The sequence below is a fragment of the Carcharhinus amblyrhynchos genome, chromosome 8, assembly GCF_965287045.1.
Source record: "Carcharhinus amblyrhynchos chromosome 8, sCarAmb.v2.hapA, whole genome shotgun sequence".
NCBI classification, from domain to species: domain Eukaryota; kingdom Metazoa; phylum Chordata; class Chondrichthyes; order Carcharhiniformes; family Carcharhinidae; genus Carcharhinus; species Carcharhinus amblyrhynchos.
Genome location: NC_137331.1, coordinates 59,789,030 through 59,809,804, shown reverse-complemented (window position 1 = coordinate 59,809,804; position 20,775 = coordinate 59,789,030). Strand labels below are relative to the sequence as shown.

The 20,775-nt window shown below is 41.4% G+C and overlaps 1 protein-coding gene across 3 annotated transcripts in view; it reads left to right on the top strand.

Annotated features, from left to right (window-relative positions):
- The window catches only part of trim55a (tripartite motif containing 55a), a 65,528-nt gene that overhangs the window by 30,966 nt on the left and 13,787 nt on the right, over window positions 1–20,775 (top strand). Inside the window, exons 5-10 of one of the 3 annotated variants that reach the window (XM_080194145.1) lie at window positions 752–985; window positions 7,023–7,045; window positions 7,165–7,289; window positions 10,261–10,478; window positions 17,667–17,957; window positions 19,992–20,082. In XM_080194145.1, coding sequence (XP_080050271.1) covers window positions 752–985; window positions 7,023–7,045; window positions 7,165–7,289; window positions 10,261–10,478; window positions 17,667–17,957; window positions 19,992–20,082 — 982 coding nt within the window. The remainder of the gene's footprint in view (window positions 1–751; window positions 986–7,022; window positions 7,046–7,164; window positions 7,290–10,260; window positions 10,479–17,666; window positions 17,958–19,991; window positions 20,083–20,775) is intronic. The other 2 variants (XM_080194144.1, XM_080194146.1) reach the window with 2 other exon arrangements.

The following is a 20,775-nucleotide window of genomic DNA, read 5'->3' as shown; positions in this document are numbered from 1 at the left end:
CTACCTCGCTAAATGTTTTTAAGACGCGGGTTGATGGGTTTTTGATAAGAGAGGGGATTAAGGGTTATGGGGAGAGGACGGGAATGTGGAACTGAGCCACAACAGATCAGCCATGATCTTATTGAATGGCGGGGCAGGCTCGAGGGGCCAGATGGCCTACTCCTACTCCTATTTCTTATGTTCTTATGTTCTTATGACGTGTGTGCTGGTTCCCCAATGTACCAAATCCCCAGATTCTGTGTGGGCTATAAAAAATAATTTTCTATTCCTGAATATTTTCTTAATGATAGATGTAATACATTGATACAATAGGAAAATAGAAGATTTAGACCAGAATTTTCTAGTACAGCCTCCTCCCCACCATGAGTTTTCCTGCAGGAGAAATGGCTCACAGTTGGCCCTTAGCAGGATCTTCCGATCCTGCAATTTGCATGCCTGTCCATCCAGCTGTTGGGGAGCCCTTGGAAGGGTTTGACTTCAAAAGGATTGGAATTTCCCACCAGTGGAGAGGGCTGGAAAATGAAGATATTCCTTGCAAATATTAGCAAGCAAGCTCTTCTTAAGCCTCTGTGTAAAATTTGTTAAGTGGGCAATCAAATTAGTTTGCAATGAAAAAATGTTAACACAACATAATTCCAAAGTGCCAAAAACCGTGAGCCTTTTACATCTTAGATTTTTGTTTGTGGATGAAGCCAGTTAGAATTTGGAGAAATGAACCTTGTGAAAAGTGATTGGTATCTCAATGTTCCAGGATAACAGTCGCCGGCAAAAGGAACTGATGTGTGAAAAGTTTGATGGTCTCTACTCAATGTTAGAGCAAAAGAAAAAGGACATGTTGCAACTTATCACCATCGAACAGGAAGAAAAGACACAGCATATTCGCTCATTGATTAGAAAATATGGGGAACATCTTGAGGGGGTATCCAAGACCATCGAGTCTGGATTGCAATGCATGGAGGATCCTGAAATAGCAGTCTTCTTACAGGTACTGATTTCATCAATTTGACTTAGGCAACAGAATGTAGGCATACCTCAGATGTGAGATCACCAAACGTTGTCTTTGTACAAAGTGCTTAGTACTGTGCCTCTAGTTATTATTAGTTAAAATATTCTGGTATAATATTTTGTCAGATTTGAGGTTGTTACATAAAGTAATTTGGCATTTTAAGTGTTTGTCTACTAGTCCTGATGGCAACCTTGGAAAGGCACAATAATGTTAAGAAATGTAAAAGATAGGTTCTGATCTAAGAAAGATCGGCAAGGGCATATATTGTTCATGTATAGCCAAACGTGCATTGGTGCATATGGAATTTCAAATAAAGCTGAATATAAATGTTGACCTTAATATTTCTGTGGTGTTACAATCACGCCAACATAGAACGGTTACACCATAGTCAAGACCATTCAGCCTGATGTGCCCATGCTGACTCTCTGCAAGAGTAATTCAGCTAGTCCCACACTTCTGTTCTGTTCTGACAATCCTGCAAGTGTTTTCCCTTCAGGTGCTCATCCTATTTTTTTGAAAGCTGCAATTTGATCTGCCTCCATCACATTCTCAGGTAATTCATTCTGGATCCTTACCACGTGCTGTGCATAAAAGTTCTTCCTCGTGTTGTTTTCACTTCTTTTGTCAACCATCCAAAATGGCCTTTTGTCCTCCACCTCAACAGAAGCAGTTTCTCCCTATCTCCCCTGTCTAGACTTCTCATGATTTTGAATGTCTCTATCGAATCTCCTCTCATCTATCAGCCTCTGTCCTCCTGAAGTCTATCACTATCCTCCTCACAGGTCATTTATAAATTTTGAAATTGTGCCCTGTACACACAAGTCTAGGTCATTAAAACATCAACAAAAACAGTGGTTCTAAATACTGGTCCCTGGGAAATCCCATTGTATTCCCTCTTCCAGTCCAAACAACGCCAGTATTCCTTGTTTTTCAGTCAACATTGTATTCATGTTGCCACTTGCCACTTTGGCACTTACTTGATGGGCTGAAGGGCCTGTTCCTGTGCTATACTGTTCTTTGTCCTTTGTTCCTGCCCTTTTATTTGATGGACTTCAAATTTCATCCCAAGCCTATGATGTGGCATTTTATCAAACATCTGTTGGAAGTTCATATATACCACATCAGCCTCAATACTCTCATCAATCCATTCTGTTCCCTTATTGGAAAGTCAATTAAGTTAGTTAAATATGACTGGCCTTTAAGAAATCTGTGCTCCCTTTCTTTAATTAGTTTACAGTTCTGTTCCACATTAATGGCTCTTAAAGCTTTCCCACCACGGAACTTAAGCTGATTGGTTTATCGTTGCTGGGTTTACAACCTGTTTTGAACATTAGTGTAACATTTGCAAATCTCCAGTCATGCAGAACCTGAAAGATTATGGCCACTACCTAAGTCATTTTCACCTTGATTTCCCTCTGTTTCATTGGTGCATTCGATCCGATCCTGGTGACTTAACAACCTGGTAAGTACAACCAGCCTTTATTTGTCAATTTTTAGCCCATCCAATATCTCAACTAGCTTGTCTTTCATTATGACTTATGCATAAGCTTCTTCCTTAGGAAAAACAGATATGATGGCCATGATCTGACCATTAACACCAATTAATAGCCTTGGCATGAAATTTGAAGACCAGTTGATGGGCAGGGTGAGCCGGTAAGATTGCGAGAGAGCCGAGAAATCAGTTTCTGACCTCACGTTCTTATCGGCAATAGATATCCAACGAGGCCAGCCTCATCCCCAAAAAGGTTGTGAGGCAATTGTATTATTTAAATTTAATTCAAAATAGAATTTAAATATTACAAGTGAGCCTGGGACACCATCATCTGGCCTCACTTGCCTCTGTGGCCTCGCTGATGAAGATTCTCATTGGCAAGGACTATGTATGGTTCCCATCAAAGGGAACCAGGACTGGAGACCATTGAGGCCTCCCAGGATGTGGAGAGCAGTCTCAGCCTTGTACTGGCACCCTGGCACTGCCCACTGGGCACCAGGCAGTGCCAAAGGGGTGGGTCCTAAGAGGACGGGACTGATCCAGGGGCAATATGCTGCGCGCTCTGCAACCCATGATCAGTCAGTCAGTGTGGGGGAGGGGCTTGGCCATGACAGTGAGGTGGCGGGGGCTTGTTGGGATGGGGGATCAGATGGTTGTGTGGGGTGGGGGGTGATTGGTCCAGAGAGGGATCAGTTGAAGAAGCCTTTAATAGCAGGGGTTGGATTGGTGCGGGAGGGGTTATCAGCCGCGGAGCCCTGCAATAGTGGGAGGGGGCATGCGGGGGTGAGGATACAGATGACTCATGCAGATGGGGGAGGGGGAGACAATCAGTCCGGGGAGGGGATTGGCCACAGAGGCCCACAGCAGTAAGGGGGTATTTGTGTGGGGTAGGAAATCAGCCACGAAGGCAGGCGATAGCTGGGGGAAGCAGTCACTGACAGATCTCTGTGTTCCCAGTGCACAGTGATCTGAGCTTGCACAATGGCACTGTCTGCTGCTATATGCCAGTTTTTGGTGAGTTTAGTCCCTGCCCCCTCTTCCTGCTGGTGGAAAACAGATTTGGCTTCATTTTTTTGACATGGTGAAGTAAGATTCCATTTTTAACTCACCCAAAAAATAATGCGATTCTCTCCCGTTTTCACGCTCATTTGACACTTTGAATTTCTTTTGGTAAGATCGCCCCCAGTGTATTCATTTAATAGCTCTTTAATCAGTCCACCCCTTGACTTATTTTCCTTTCACTATTTATATGCCGATGGAAGTCTTATAGATTCCATTTTATGCTAGCTGTCTGCCTCTTCTCATACTCTCCACTTGCCCTTCTTATTCCCTTTCCCTTTCCCCTCTGAACCTACTATTCTCACTCTGCTTCTGACTTGAATCATCAGCCTAATATCTACAATTTGTTCCCTTTCTCTGCTTCATCTTATTCTCAATCTCTTTCATCACTTAGGGAGCTCTGGCTTTGTTTTTTCTACCTATCCCCTTTGTGAGAATAAAGCTTTACCTGAACCTTTAAAGGTAGATATTGTTACATTACAGTTTTACTTACCAATCTTTGATTCCAATTCACCTGGGCTAGATCAATTGTCAACCCACTGAAATTGGACTTTCTAAATTGAGTATTTTTGTTTAAGATTGTTCCTTCTTCTTTATCATAGTTAACCTAAAATTGTGATACTATGATTACTATTCTCTAAATGTTCCACTACTGATACTCCAGTTAATGCACCTCATTCTGCAGAACTACATCCAGCATGTCTCTTTGTCATTGGTCTAGGAACACGTTAATCAAGAAATCTCCTGAATGAACTTCAGAAACTCTTCCTCCTCTTTGCGCTGTACTTTATTATTATCTCAGGAAATTAAAGTTCCATAATATCATTACTCAGTAGTTTTTGCATCTTTCAGAAATTTCTCTATAAATTTGTTACTCTAGATTTTTCTGGATAGTTGGTGGCTTGTGGAATACACCCAGTAATGTCAAGGTACCTCTAATATTTCTTAACTTTAACCAAATAGATTATCTCCTTGACTACTCCAAGACATCTTGGAGCAAATTTACTGTCCCGCCTGCCACAGGAATTGGTGAGGGCGCACCATGGACCGTTGACCTTGGGCGGGATTTTATGGTTTTGGGATGGGTGTGGGTGTAAAATCCAGTCCATTTTCTTTAAAGCACTAAAACACTGTCATATTCTCTTTAATCAATACTGCTACCAATTCTCCTTTCTCCCCTCCCCTATCTTTCTTGAACACCTTGCATCTAAAAATGTTTCGTATCCAGTCCTACCCTTTCTTAAGTTAGGTCTCCTTTGTTGCCAGAACATCATATTCATATGTGACTATCTGTCTGAAGCTCATTAACCTTACCTAACACTCTGTGTGTTTACATACATGTACTTTAAACCTCATTCGTATCTTAGCGCGTTTCTTCTTACTTTGGCCCCATCTTATCTTATTACTTCTTAGTTAAGTGTTATCTATCTCTCTCAATCCCTTATGCACCCTGCTAATGTTACACCCTGGTTCCTGACCCCTGCCTAGCTTAAACCCTATTCAGTAGCAAGAGCAAATCACCCTGCAGAGGCATTGGTTCTGGTTCTGTTGAGGTGAAAACCATTTGGCCTGTACAGATCCCCATTCGGCCTGTCCAGACCCCTCTTCCCAAAAACAGCTCCCAATATCCCAGGAATCTAAAGTCTTCCCTCATCCACCATCTCTTCAGCCACACACCCATCTGCTCTATCCTTCCATGTCTACACTCAATAGTACTCAAATCTTATTAGATGTTAACAGTTGAACTTGAAAAAAGGGATATCTTAGTTTTAACTTTGTAATATGAAAAGGCAATTATGAAATGTCAATGTTACCTGTGTAGTATTGTAAGAGAGCCAACAATCAATTTGACTGCAGCATCAAATTGCCCTTTTCTGCCACCCATTAGTGTTCCAGAACTTCAATCAATGCAGTTGCCAAGATCAATGTCAGCAACTGTTGCTGCCACATCATTTCATAAAAATGACTAATGATGTTCCAGCAAAAACAAAGTTTACCCCATACGCCTACTATAACATTTCCTCACAGAAACTACTATATACCGTGGCCATAGTATTCAATATGGCATGCAAACAGGTGTGGAGATCAATTAAGCCAAGCCCATTGATGATGATGCAGGCAGGTCACAAGCTTCATAAATAATCTCACAAGCTTCATAATAATAAAAACTAAAGACTGTTGATGCTGGAGATCTGAAATGAAAACAAAAAGTGGCTTCAGCAACAATGAAAGACCCCGATACAGACAACATGGCATCAAAACCAGAAAGGCTAGACCTGCTTAAAAACTGCAGAGAAACATGATTAAAATACATTTCTTAAAGACACAGCAGCATCACAGATGGCAATCCTACCACCAAGCCAAAGATCACTCCCTATTCTATGGTAATGCCCAACAAAGAAATACATAACCTTAAAATTAATAACCTTTCCTCTCATCTGCTGATTTTACCTTTTTTTTCTTTGTTCTTGAGTTTGGGGCGGCACGGTGGCACAGTGGTTAACATTGCTGCCTCACAGTGCCAGAGACTTAGGTTCGATTCCGGTCTTGGGTCACTGTCTGTGTTGAGTTTGCATGTTCTCCCTGTTTCTGCATGGGTTTCCTCCAGGTGCTCCGGTTTCCTTCTACAGTCCAAAGATGTGCGGGTTAGGTTGCTTGGCCATCCTAGTATCAGGGGGATTATCAAAATAAATTGATAATGGGAATAGGGCCTGGGTGGGATTGTGATCAGTGCACACTCAATGGGCTGAATGGCCTTCTATAACATAGGGATTCCATGACTCACATTTGCTGTCCAGCCCTCATTACCTAAGAAAATGGGGGGCCCCCAATGCTGAGTGTGGTTCCATGATGATGTTTTGTAATGAAGGCCAGGATTTTGATTCTGTGGAAGTGAAGAGAAAGGTATATATCCAAGTTAGTATTGAGTGTAGAGAACTTAAATATGTTGGTGTAGCCATGGTTGTGCTGTTCTTGTTCTTGTTGGCAGTAAAGAACACAAGTGAAAGTGAGTTGCCTGTTGAAAACTTTCCCAATAGAAGATGACTTTTCAGTCAATTATGTTTGATACTTTGCTTGAAAAGTATTATATAATAATAGAAATTCTCTTTTCTTCAGTACTGCTCCCCTCCATCTTGTTTGCAATAATTCCCTGTTAAGTTGACACGACTCTGGGCGATGCCTCCTGATGCTCCAGCCATTGTGGTGTGGGGCTAGCATGGTGAATCTGCTACTTGTGAGATACAGAGTACCAGAAGCCAAAATCTGGATTAATTTAGATTTCATTATTTTGGCAGAGGTTTAATGCCACCATCAGAACAGCAGGCAAGGAATTTCTGATAAATGTTACCTAATCCCCCTCTAATATTCCACAGAATTGTTGCAATTCCATCCTACCTGATGAATTAAATGTTTGTTTTGAAGAGTATTTTGAATATTTAATAAAAAGTATGTTTTATTTTACAGAACACAAAACCTCTGATCAAAAAGTAAGTACCCAGTGACACAGCACGTTTTTTTATAAAACATTTTTCTTATAAAATAAGGACAATTACCTTTAAAACTACTTTCAATGCAGATGTGCATTAACCTAATGACATTTTTTTAGGATTTCTGAAGCATCAAAAATATCCCACATGGAGAAAATAGAACATGGCTTTGAGGATATGGATCACTTTTCAGTTGAATTTAAGAAGGAAGAAAAGCTTCTCAGAGAGATTGATTTTCAGAAATGTGAGAACAAGTTCCAAAACAAAGTTAAATCATGTACTTTTCATGCTGAATAATAAGCTCCTGTGTGCTCCTTAAAATGTTGGTAGCAATATTGACTTTTTGGTTGATTTATGTTAGTTAATTTAAGTTGGTTAATCAATGTAACTGCTCTGACATGAAACTAGAAAATACAGTTTGGGTCAGGCCACAGCTTATTCATCAGCATTTAGTCATTCAGCGAAGTTCTGTGGGGTACATTTCATCTTTACCGCATGGCTAGCATTCTGGCAGAGTAGATCCTCTGTTGTAGAATCCACACCAGCAATGGCCCCCTGCCATCCCACCCCTTCCATTTCAATCCATTGGAAAGAGTGGAATGATAGCAGATGGGTTCTGTAAAGACTGGGTAATCTGCTCCACCAGGTTACAGGCCTAAAGGGGAAAATAAAAACTTATTTTGTTCTTTCAGATGGTGATTGATGAGTACAGTTTATGAGCTGAATCTTTCAGATGGCGAGTCCTTGCTTCCTGCTATCTGAAGATTTGGTAGGGACCACATCTCCGCTGATTCTGAGTGCCCTGCATCCATTTCATGCTTGAAAGAGTGTTAAGTGGCTGCAGGCAACATTTCCAACCCTGACTTGGGGGGCCATCTGGCTTTAGAGAGTTGCTGGCCATTTGACTGGCAGTTCTACAGTCCCTGCAGCAACAGCGCTACAGTGTACAGAAGAAGTCATGCAGGAGGTGATCAGGGATGGGCACCAGCAAGTCCAAGAAGTTCAAGGAGCCCCAGGGTGGAATCGCTTCGAATAGTGCAAACGGAGCAATCAGGGTCTTGGACACTTGGAGTAAAGGTCTGTGAGGGGTGGGAAAGAGATCCTGAGGCCAGGTAGGGCACCTGACTTCAGAGAGGGGGTTTCTGATGGGCCTGTTCCTATCCAGGATCTAACTGAGCTTTCCCCCACACAAATTCAATTCTCTAACCAGCCTAAAAATTGAGACTGGGCGGGAGCAGGGTCATAAGAAACCAATAATTGGCCAGTTAAGAGCTTCAAATGGGGACGGGATGGCATAAAGCTGCGTTGTGGTTGGGGTGGGTGGGGACCCAGATGGTATTTCTTTCCTCCAATTTCAATCTACTCTCCCAACTCCCCCCAGCCTAAAAAGTCGCTGGTGAGCATAAAACTCTCACCAATGTTTCCATTATCAATTTCCAATACAGCTGAGCAAAACTTGAAGGGAAATTGAGTTGGTGGTAGTGCTTCAACACTGCAACATATTTCCTCCGACTTGCATTCCCTTCATATTGAATTCTCTGCTCGGAGTGATTGAAATGCAAAATTTACAGTTATGTGCATTTGCCTCTTTTTAATGTCACGGCTTTTCTCATTGGAGTTTCTTTTTGGCTGTGGTGAATCTTCTCAGGGATGTCAATGTTGGGGAAGAAAATATTTACATTATTTTTAGGCAGTGGTAGTACTAAACAGTTTTAAGTTAAGTGCAGGGCAGGTGAAAGTTTCTTTGGCACTAGCCCAACAAGACATCATAACTCTATTTGATTTTCCATTTCTCTGAGCATCTTTGTGGACTTTCTAAGTGAGGCAGAAATTTTAAAATATTTTACAATTGGCTCTTACAATCATCAAGATCTTGTCAGGTAATTCTCAATTGCAGCCCAGACCTTGGTGCTGAAATAGTGGACGAAGATAATTATTGTTTCTCACATTGCATCGATAAAAGTTGATCATTATCTCTCTTGTTAGAATAGAATAGAATAGAACTGCTGCAGTGTAGAAGGAGGCCATTTGGCCATCGAATCTGCACCGACAACAATCCTACCTCGGCCCTATTCCCGTAATCCCATATATTTACCCTGCAAATCCCTCTATCCTAAGCATCCCCTGACAGTAAGTGACAATGCACCTAATCTGCACATCATTGGACTGTGGGAGGAAACTGAAGCACCCAGAGGAAACCGAAGCAGACACGGGAGAATGTGCAAACTCCACACAGACAGTGACTCAAGTCAGGAATTGAATCCAGGTCTCTGGAGCTGTGAGGCAGCAGTGCTAACCACTGCGCCACCATGCTGCCTGATATAGGTCAAGATAAAGCTCAAGTAATGAAAACAATAAGGGCAAATCTGGAAAATAGAAATAAAAACCAGAAATGCTTCAAATGCATCAAATGTTGATCATCACCTGAAACTGAATGTTAGTTTAAAATTCTGGGGAAACCTTCTACCAGTAATTTTAGCATTCACTTTAAGATGGATCACTGGACTGATGCAAGAATGAAAAAACATTTATGGAGAGAACAATGGGCTTGATGTTCTCTTGCTCTCAGCAGTTATAGATCTCACTGAACCCAAGCAAATGGTGAACTGGGCAGAATTCCCAGGGCACCCTGGAAACTCCTTCAAACAGGCTCCCAAAATCCCCCATTGACCTAATGGATGCACCCTCTCTGCCCCAACTTATGGCCGAAATGCGTTTCTGGGAGGGAAGTTGTGAGGGATGGAAACCTGGTATCTGTGTTCCAATTCAGATTGCAATCCATTGCTGGCATTTCAGAGTTACACTGATAATCTGCCCTTACCAGTCCCTGGAAATTTGAGCCCCTGTAGGGAAAAAAATTCCTCTGTTCCTGATGTGGGTTACAAAATTATAAATCCCTTATAAAAAACATGTTCATGATTTTGCTGGGCATAGCACTGAATGAAAATCATCCACCATAATCTCAAAATTGCTGAATGTTTACTCAGGCTCCAAGCTGTTTTTATATTATGCTGAATGTTATGTTAGTGCCACCTGCTCCTGGCATCGAGGTTTTGTGCAGATGGTGGCAACACTATTACAGGATTCGCTGTGGCCACTGCCAGGAAGAGCCAGCAATTTTGTATTGACGTTGCTGCCAGCTGATTGATATTCATACACTGGCACTGCAGTATCAACCAGGTCTACATGAGAATTTGTACTCTTTAAACCCACAGTTGAAGAGGAGACAACTGAACTGGAAGAAGAAGAGGAAGAAGTGGAAGCAGAAACAACTGAAGAGATTCACACTGAAGTGGAACAGTCTCAACAACAGGAAGATAATGCCAGAGCTACATCCCCATCCATAAATCCAGCAGGTCCAGTGCCTACAAACACAGCTGCATTGGCAGTAGAAGAGGGAAATGCTCCATTGCCAACTGAGACTATCCAGCAGGTAATACTTATTCAAGTATTGATGTTAACAACTAGTGACAAACATCAAAACTTTCCAGAAATTGCAGTGTACTTTCATTGGAATATTTTCTTAGGCAGATGGCTGTATACTTTAACTGATAAATGTTTTAATGTTTTCAGTGAAATGAGTTTTCCTTTACATCAAGGTTACTCAGGGGCAAAAGGAATAGGCTATAACCAAAGATAAAATGCAGTCACCTAAACCCTGTTGATCCCTAATTCTTTAAGTTTGAGTTTATTTATTAGCGTCACAAGTAGGCTTACATTAACACTGTAATGAGGTTACTGTGAAAATCTCCTAGTCGCCACATTCCAGCGCCAGTTCGGGTACACTGAGGGAAAATCTAGCATAATCAATGCAGATAACCAGAACATCTTTTGAACTGCGGGAGGAAACCAAAGCACCCGAAGAAAACCCACGCAGACAGGGGGAGAACGTACAGACTCCCAAGCCGAAATCAAACCTGGGTCCTTGGCGCTGTGGGGCAGCAGTGCTAATCAGCATGCCACCATGCCGCCCCAGTGTTTGTATTTTGGTAGGCATTTCAGAGATATGATAACCCCATAAAATGGAAACACTTGACTGTAAGTTTCTCCTTTCTAAGGGGATTTACAAAGCTCAGTGATACTGCGACTCCAGTAGCAACCTTACAATTTCAAACTAATGGGATGCCAAGTAAAGGACTAACATTTCTAGGAAAAGCCTTATATGAACATGGCATATACGGCCTAGAATTCTGCTAATGGTACAATCAAGGTGTTTTGTTACCATGCTGAAGCAAAGCCAGCCAGGGGAAAATGTTTCTTTAGTTTCCTAACTTCATTTGAATAACTGTTCATAGCTACAAATGCAGATTTAGCCTCAGTCATGGAGCAAGCACAGTGTGGCAAAAGTTGGAAATTCAGAATGAACGCACAACTCAAAAACAGATGTAAAATTTAAGGCTTTATTCTATATACAGGTGGACAGCAATGATGTTATACAATTAGCAACAGCTGGTGGGAAATATGGTACTAGAAAGTTCAAACTCAAATCCTGTCAATTTATTCCTTTTAAAGAGTTCATTGTCTTGGAGCAGCTCAAGCCTCTGCTCCATCATCACTGGGTTGGATGAACAGTACACTTACAGAGCTCAAGATCTTGCTCCCAATTTCCTTTCCCTGCGTGCTATTTGATCAGGAGTGTGGAACTCAGTATAATTTCATATAAGCTCAGGTTATACACTTGTATTTCAATTACTTGTCTTGGTTCTTTAACTGGTCTGCTAATAATTAGTCAAATTTTGTAATATAAATGTAAAACTTAGTTTTAATCTTGCTTTTACAAAGAACTGTAAGATAATTCAGAGCAAGTGACAATTAATTTCTACCTACTGTTTTCACCATTTTCATTCTAGCAAAGAAAGAAATCCTATGATTTTAGGGGTAAACCCACTAAATATGAGCCAGAATGATCCAAGGGTGATCCCATATCTGTGGTGCGCTGGCTGATCTCGAATGAGACAGACTTTGGGGAATACAGTTGGCCCTCAGTGTCCCTCGGCCAAGGAAGGGAAAGTTAGGTAGAATCTACCTTCCTAACTGCAGTGATCTCAGTGGAAAACACACAGGAATTAGTGTTGGATGAGACTTGGGCTCAGCCATTGTAGCTTTTCTCTGCAAAATAGACTAACTTCCTATAATGATCCCCTGATGGGATTACAATGATGGAATAGTATTTCTGATCATCTGATTCTCGCAATGCTGACCCAACCAAATTTTCCAAGTTTCATTTAAATACTATAGGTTGAAGATCACGACTATGGGATGGGAGTTAATGAGTTGCTGTGGGACTTAAATGCCAACAGCAGCTTAAAGGTATGCATTTTTGAGTAAGAAGGATTGATGTTTCAGAGGGTTGGTGCAGGACGCTGAGCTCCCAACTTTTTAGGCTCATCAGTGGGGAAATGCTTTTGGGACCAATAAACCAGGGGAAAGAGACCCAATTTGGGATTGAAAGGAGAAATCTGTGTAAAGTGGAAGGAGATACCCAGGACAGTAAGTACCAACTTCATTATCCCATGTACATTACACCATGCAACATGGAATTTATTAACTTTAACATGTCAGGCAAGATAAGTCAGCAACATTTTTCAAAATGTACCATCTGCCTTTAGAACCACCTTCCACTTACTGTGTTGAAAAGCTCACCATTAACATCCCATGGATATTATGGAGTACTTTACATCTTCCAAAGATAGACAGGCAAAAGAGTTGAAAAAGGGGAAGTTAGGTGCCATCTGCCCTCAGAGTAACATAGGAGATTCAGCTTGGCACCCATCACTAAATTCTGTTATCACCCAGCAAGTGCAACCTCAATCCCAGGAAACCCCTTGTGAAATTCAGCAGCCATTCACATCAGATGCTTGGGTAGTAAACAACCAAAGCACTAAGCTAAGTTTAAAAGGTAATATATCATAAAATACCACAAAGGGGAAAACAGTACTGGTTTTGGTTAAAGTTATGGTTGCATTTGAGTTATTTTTGACAAATGTTTGATGAAGTGACATGACGGTATATCATGCTAATATAAGTGTCTATAATTGATGTCTTTATAATAGCTGAGTCTTGATCTTCCACTATCTGGGATCCAAACTTCAGACACTGAGATGGAGAAGAGTTAGCTGAAAATTTTGTTCCAGGAGGCAGGCACAACTTTTAGGGTAGGCTCTTCAGATTTAGTATGTGGTCGTGGACAGAAGAGTTGGATGGGAAGATCTGGGGAACCAGAAGGTCGCTATAAAGGAGCCTCAGCTCCTTTGTGGTATCGTCCTGTATTGTCAAGCAGGTTTGACATACTTCACAGAATAATAGAAACCCTACAGTATAGAAAGAGGCATTCAGCTCATCAAGTCTTCACCAACCACAATCCCACCCAAGCCCTAACCCCATATCTGTACATATCTTACCCACTAATCCTCTAACCTATGCATCTACAGTCAATTTAGCATGGCCAATCAACCTAACCCGCACATCTTTGGACTGTGGGAGGAAACCAGAGCACCCGGAGGAAACACGAGGAGAATGTGCAAACTCCACACAAGTCGGGAATCGAACCCAGGTCCATTCAAAAGTCTGTTGGCAACAGGGAAGAAACTGTTCTTGAGTCAGTTGGTACATGACCTCAGACTTTTGTATCTTTTTCCCGAAGGAAGAAGGTGGAAAAGAGAATGCCCACAGTGCATGGGATCCTTAATTATGCTGGCTGCTTTGCCGAGGCAGTGGAAAGTGTAGACAGGATCAATGGATGGGAGGCTGGTTTGCTTGATGGATTGGGCTACATTCACAACCTTTTGTAGTTTCTTGTGGCCTTAGGCAGAGCAGGAGCCATACCAAGCTGAGATATAACCAGAAAGAATGCTTTCTATGATGCATCTGTAAAGATTGGTGAGAACCATAGCTGACATGCCAAATTTCCTTAGTCTTCTGAGAAAGTAACTATAGTATCGGCATGGCAGTACCAGGACTGGTTGTTGGTGATCTGGATACCTAAAGACTTGAAGCTCTTGACCCTTTCTACTTCGTCCCCCATTGATGTAGACAGGGACATATCCTTCTTAATGCTTCCTGAAGTCGATGACAATCTCCTTCATTTTGTTGACATTGAGGGAGAAATTATTGTTGCCGTACCCGTTCACCAGATTCTCTACCTCATTCCTGTACTCTGTCTCATTATTTTTGGAAATCCGACCCATTGTGATGGTGTTGTCAGCAAACTTGAAAATCGAGTTGGAGGGGAATATGGCCCCATAGTCATAGTGTACAAGGAGTATAGTAAGGGGCTGAGAACACAGCCTCGTGGGGCACTGGTGTTGAGGATGATCGTGGAGGAGGTGTTGTTGCCTATCCTTACTGATAGTGGTCTGTGAGTTAGGAAGTTCAGGATCCAGTCACCGAGGGAGGTGCCAAGGCCCAGACCATGTAGTTTGGAGATGCGTTTTATTGGAATAATGGTGTTGAAGGGGGAGCTGTAGTCAATAAATAGGAATCTGACATAGGTGTCTTTATTAGATAACAAAGACACCTATGTCAGATTCCTATTATTAGATTACGTAGATTACATATTAGTTAACAAAGACACCTAGCAAAGATTCCAGGGCTGAGTGCAGGGCCAGGGAGATGGCATCTGCTGTGGACCTGTTGCGGCAGTAGACGAACTTTATTTGTTTTCATTCCTCGGATGAACCAGAGCAGGCAGGAACCTGACACATATTCAAATTCACTGCTTTAAATATAATTAACAGGCTTGAAGCCTGATTCCAATAGATCCTGCTATTTACCTGCTTCCCAGCAGGATCTGCAGCGGGTATGCTGCGGCAGAGGTCCTAGCATGTTAGGTGCTGAGAGTTGAGGAAACACCATCAGTCCCTCAGCAACAAGAGGCACTCTCTGCCCCACACCATTCATCCCTGAAATTTAACCAACGCAGCCCCCCACTCAGTCCCCCTTCCTCCCCCAGACCCTCCCATTCAATCTCCCTTCAGGTCACGCAGCTTGGCAGTGCCAACAGTGCACTGCCCTGGCACTTTGGCACTGATAACCTGGCCAGGCACCTTGAGCCTCAAAAGGATTTGAGGAAATAGGTCCAATGGCCATTTGCCCACTGCTGTTGCCACGCTTCAGAAGAAAGGATTCTCAAAAGATCTTAGGGATAGGTTAGGCTCTGAGCTGAGGACAAGGGTTGACCTCACCACTCTCAGCTGGAATTGGGGTGGGAGGGCATTTTTAAAGAGCATTTGATAAAGTGCAACATGAAAGCTTCTGCACAACCTAACAGCTGTGGGGGGTGGGGGGGGGAATGTTGTGTTTGCTTGGATAGAAAATTGGTTAATGAATAGGAAACAGAGAAACAGAATACATTGACCACTTTCAGCTTGGCAAATTGGAACTGGTGGAATGTCACAGGAATCAGAGCTGCAGCCTCAACCATTTAACTTCTATATTCATGATTCAGATGAAGGAACAAACTATATTGTCCCATCCCCATAACCCCACACATTTACTGTGGCTAATCCCCCCTAACCTACACATCCTGGGATACTAAGGGGCAATTTAGCATGGCCAATGCATCTAATCTGCGCATCTTTGAACAATAGGAGAAAACTGGAGTACCCAGAGGAAACCCACACAGCCCCCATTTGCTATTCCTGCCCCCTTATTAAGGTCTGTGATCTTTCATCAAACTCCTTGGACTCCTGAGAATTCTGCTGGTCTGAAATTGCAGCGCCCAGTCACCCTGGGCTAAATGTGAACTCATTTAAAAGACACTCAACCAGACAGGGTTAAAACTGGGCTCACTGTCTCAGGTTACCTATAGAAAACTGGCAACCAATACATCTGTCACCTTCTTTATAAACCTGCACACAGTCGATTGCTTAATGTTACAGATGTTTTGGGTGCACCAATGAATACCTGCCTCATTTTATGCCCTCACCTGCCCTGAAAGTCAAGCTGTACATCTACTTATAATTTCATGGAAGAAAACTTGTTTACCTCTCAGCCACTAAGAACATTGGAACATGCTTCATCTGCCAGCTTTTAATTGGCAAACATTGAGTAAACCCACCTGCAGTCAGAGCAGATCTCTAATGGAAATCGTAGAGTTTAGCAACACAAAAAGACAAGAGACTGACTGAAAATAAAGGCTTCTGGTCTATTAACTGCAACATTGGGGAAAGGGAGCAAAGCTCAGTTCAGGTGCATTCATAACCACATCTGTGTTTTAACAGCACTGAAAGCAGAGTGGAGGATAAAAGCAGATCACAGTGAAGGAAATTAAAGGAACTGGGGTGGCAGAATAGGGCTGGTGGAGAAGGAGATAGAAAGGGGAAGGAGTGTCAGCATCAACTGTGGCTGGCAGGCTACATGGAGGCAGTCACTTCAGAACTGGGATGTTGGGGGATGATAAAGTTGTCAGTTTGGTCTTGATTATAAAAGGAACAGAGTGCCAGTTTGCAATGAATTGAAGGAGAAAAGTCTCAGGAAGAGCTAGGGTGTTTTGAAGAATGGTTCTCCATGATGGAGAAGGTAGGTTTTTTCATAGGATGTGGGCATCGTTTGCTAGGCCAACACTGATTGCCCATCCTCAATTGCCCTTGAAAAGATGGTTTTGAATTGCTTCTTGACTGCTATAGCCCCTGAGGGGCAGGGATATCCACAGTGTTGTTAGGGTGGGAGTTCCAGGATTTTGACCCAACAGCAGTGGGAGAATATACTTCCAAGTCAGGATGGTGTGTGGTTTGAAGAGAAACTTCTAGGAGGTAATGTTCCCACACATCTGCTGACCTTGTCCAAATTCGTAATGGTCATGCATTTAGAAGGTGCTGTCAAAGGAGCCTTGATTAGTTCCTGTCGTGCCTCTTGTAAATGGTACATTGGTGCCAGGGAGAGAATGGATGTTGAATGTGGAAGATGGAGTGCCAGTCAAGTGAACTGTTTTGTCCTGGATCGTGTCAAACTTTTAGTATGTTGGAATTGCATCCAGCCAGGCTAGTGGGGAATATTCTATCACATTCCTGCCTTATAAATGGTGGATAGGCTTTTGGGAGTCAGGAAGTGAGTTACTTGCTGCAGAATTCCCAGTCTCTGACCTGTTCTTCTACAGGATAGACCTTTTACTCCCAGTTATTTTCAAACTATATTTCCTTGAGGCACAATTTAATAAATAAATCATAATTAATTAATTGTATCCTACGTACTTTTTTTTAACAATTCAATTGCTAATGTTGCATTTCCAGACTTCTTTGTGTGATTTCAATGTCAGCAATGACATTGGTATAGTTATGATCTTGACCGTGATATGTTCACTATTCTGATGGATCACATTTTGAAGATCTTAGACATTTTTGCTCATTGGGAATCTACAGACTTAGTTGGTATGTAGTAGAAACTGAGAAAAAAGGCAACTCATGATTTGATGTATAAGCGTAAGACTCAAATATTTTCCAAAAAGATCTTCTTGGTAAAACAGAACTAAACAAGGAGTAAATATTTACCCTTTTAAAAATAATACGATGGTAAATAATCCATTTATTATAAATTAAATATTAAATCTTATTTACAAATCATTGCCGCACGTGGATAAAGAATATTGTCTATTCTCTATTTTGTTCTGCATATCCTTATAAAGGCTGTGGCCGAGTTGAGTGAGGCTTATGATGCTCTGAAGACAGAGACTCAGTTGCTATCAACAGCAACAGCTGCAGATGCCCTGTCTCACCCAGCTTGTCACGAAGCTCAAACATTGGACAAGAGCAACCTCAATTTGAACCTAATGAGCAACAGTTCAGGCAATAGTAACAGTCAGATTGGATCAGCAGTTTCCGTGGACAAAGATGTGAAGAAACCAGCAGCAGGCTACAGTTCCACTGCATTGGAAGTGGATGGTAATGAAGCTGGTTCAGCTGCACCTTTGTCACAGGTCAGTGGAGATTTAAATGTTTGCAAAAGAATTCTACGCTTACGGTAGACCAGCTTGACCATAATGTCATGCACCTCATTGTCATGCTCAATCATGCATCTGAATGAGTTTTGTGCATGGCGACAGTAGGCTGCATTTTCTGCTCATTACTAATTAGGAATTTATTGGCAGTTGGATGTGTTTCCTGATGGCTCAGAGGATCATATGGTGCGGAACTGAGCCAAGCAAATTAAGAAGGCCGCAAATTTATTCCATGGTTTGTTCTAAATTAGTTGATTTAACTTAGGACAGCATGTCTGGGAAGGGTACAATTCAACTGGTGTTCTGCTTTTGATAAATCTTAAATTTTAATAATAAACTTTACAATCTAAATTAATGACTTAAATGAATATTCAGTAATAATGTCTCTAAGTTAGCTGATAATACCAAGCTAGTAGAAAGTTAAGCTGGGGGGAGGATACAGAGAGAGACTGCAAAGAGATATGGACAGGTTAGGTAAGTGGCAACAAGATGTCAGGTGAAGTATAATGTAGGTAGGTGTGAGGTTATTCACTTTGATTGTAAGAATAGAAAAATTGAATATTTTTTAAAAGATGTGAAAGTTATAAGTGTTGATGTTCACAGAAATTTGGTTGTACGTGTACAAGGAACACAAAGTCAGCATGCAGGTGCAGCAAGCAATTTGGGAGGAAAATGGTATGTTGGCTTTTATTGCAAGGGCGTTGGAGTACAAGAGTAAAGAGGCATTGCTACAGTTGTACAAAGTGAAACCACATTTGGAATACAGTGTGAAGTTTTGACCTTCACATTTACTGCATTGGAGGCAGTATAGCGAAGATTCACTAAATTTGCCTCTGAAATGAAAGAGCTGTCCAATAATGAGAGTTAAGTCAATTAGGTTTATATTCTCTGGAGTTCTGAAGAATGAGAGGTGATTTCATTACAACCTACAAATTTTTGAAGGGGTTTGATGGGGTAGAAGCTGAGAGAGTGTTTTTGTTGGTCAGAAAGTGTAAAATACGGGGTACAGCCTTAGGATAAGGGGCTGACCATTTAGGACTGGGATAAAGAGAAATTTCTTCTTTCAAAGGATTGTGAATCTTTGGAACTCTCTTTCACTGTGCATTGTGGATGCTCTATCGTTGGAAACATTGATGACTAGGATAGACAGATTTTTGGTCTCTCAGTGAACGGATAATGGGAGTGGGCAGAACAATGCGGTCAAAGCCCAAGATCAGCCATGATTATACTGAATGGTAGAGCTGGCTTGATGGACCATGTAGTCTTTTCTTCTATTTCTTACGTTCTTATAACTAGCTAGTGGCTCCAGCTGAAAAGGATACATTGACATAAGATCAGTTTGGGCTGTGATAAGCCACATGGTTAAATAGGCTACTGATAAATTACAGGAACACTGGAACAGGAGAAGGCCTGTCGAGCCTGTTCCATTATTCAGTATGATCATGGCTGAACAGACATTTCAATGCCTTTTACCTATGCTATCCCCATAACACTTTATGTTATTGTTAATCAGAAATTTATTAATCTCTATTTAAGTCTAAGTTTTCTAATTGTCAAACAGAAGTAAATGGGTCCACACTGATGTTTAAATAGTGCTGAGCAGTAGATCTAGACTTTGCTGTCTTTGCTCAAAGGTAAAAGAACATGTGGGCAAGGAAGTGGAGGGCTGTAGTTGCTCACCAATCTTCATGAATCACTGCCTTTAGGAACGCTAGGCACCAGGGGAGAGCAGGGAAACTCACCGTTACTCCGCCCTTGTTGTCACTCCAAGGATGTCAACTGAAACACATCAATAAAGAGAAAAGATATTCTATCCTTGAATGAATAGTTGCAGCCTACTACTTTGTGCTACCTTCATGTACTTACACAAAATGCTTTACTAAGGATAACAGTTTTTGCATTATTCCATGTAATTGCCTTCTCACCACTCTGCACAGTTGTGCATTAACTAAAGTATTTAATGGATAAGTTATGAACAAAAGTGCAGACCCAGTGTATCTTATTTTCTCACAGGGTCTAGCACTCTTCATTTCAGTTTTGGGTTTGATGATCGTACTTCGCCACCTTTGGAATCTGATTCAGTACATGATTTTTTCTTTACTGGGTAGGAGGAATATTTTTCAAATATGGTATTTTAAAGACACAAAGTAGTTTCTCGTACTCTCGGCTGGTTTAAATAATTATAACCAGTACATTCTAATATTACCACATCATTTTTACACCAAACTTGGAGTAAATGAAGTTCCCCCACTGTTATCCACCCAAGACTTTCTGGGCTGTTCCTTTTATTATTGCTGATTTCAATGTTGCCCTACAATTGACTAACTGAAACTCTATATCATAGGTTTTGATTGGTACTATCAGATTTTTTTTCACATCCTTGAAACAATTAGACGAGATGTGAATGTATTTCTACATCTCTGGATTGGAAATCTATTTCTTCATCACCAAGGCTGCCTGGTCATTTAACAGCCCAGTACAGAATACTTATTTCATTGCAAAGATTCAGGGTTTAAGTACCCATTAGCTAATAACTGCTGCCTTTTAAATTTTTGCCAAATACTTCTCTTTCCACATTTGCTAAAGCATTACAGAGAAACATGGAAAATTTGCAAGTGGCATGTTGATGAATGATCTAACTGCTGAAGTTTCACTGATTTAATTTTTCTTCATAACTTAACTGCATTACTCTGATTCTATTGGTGAGCTTAAACCCTGACGACCACTTTTCATTTCAATTTGCACTTGCGAGGGTGAGAAACTATTTTAATGTGGTATATAAGGCAATCCCAAAATT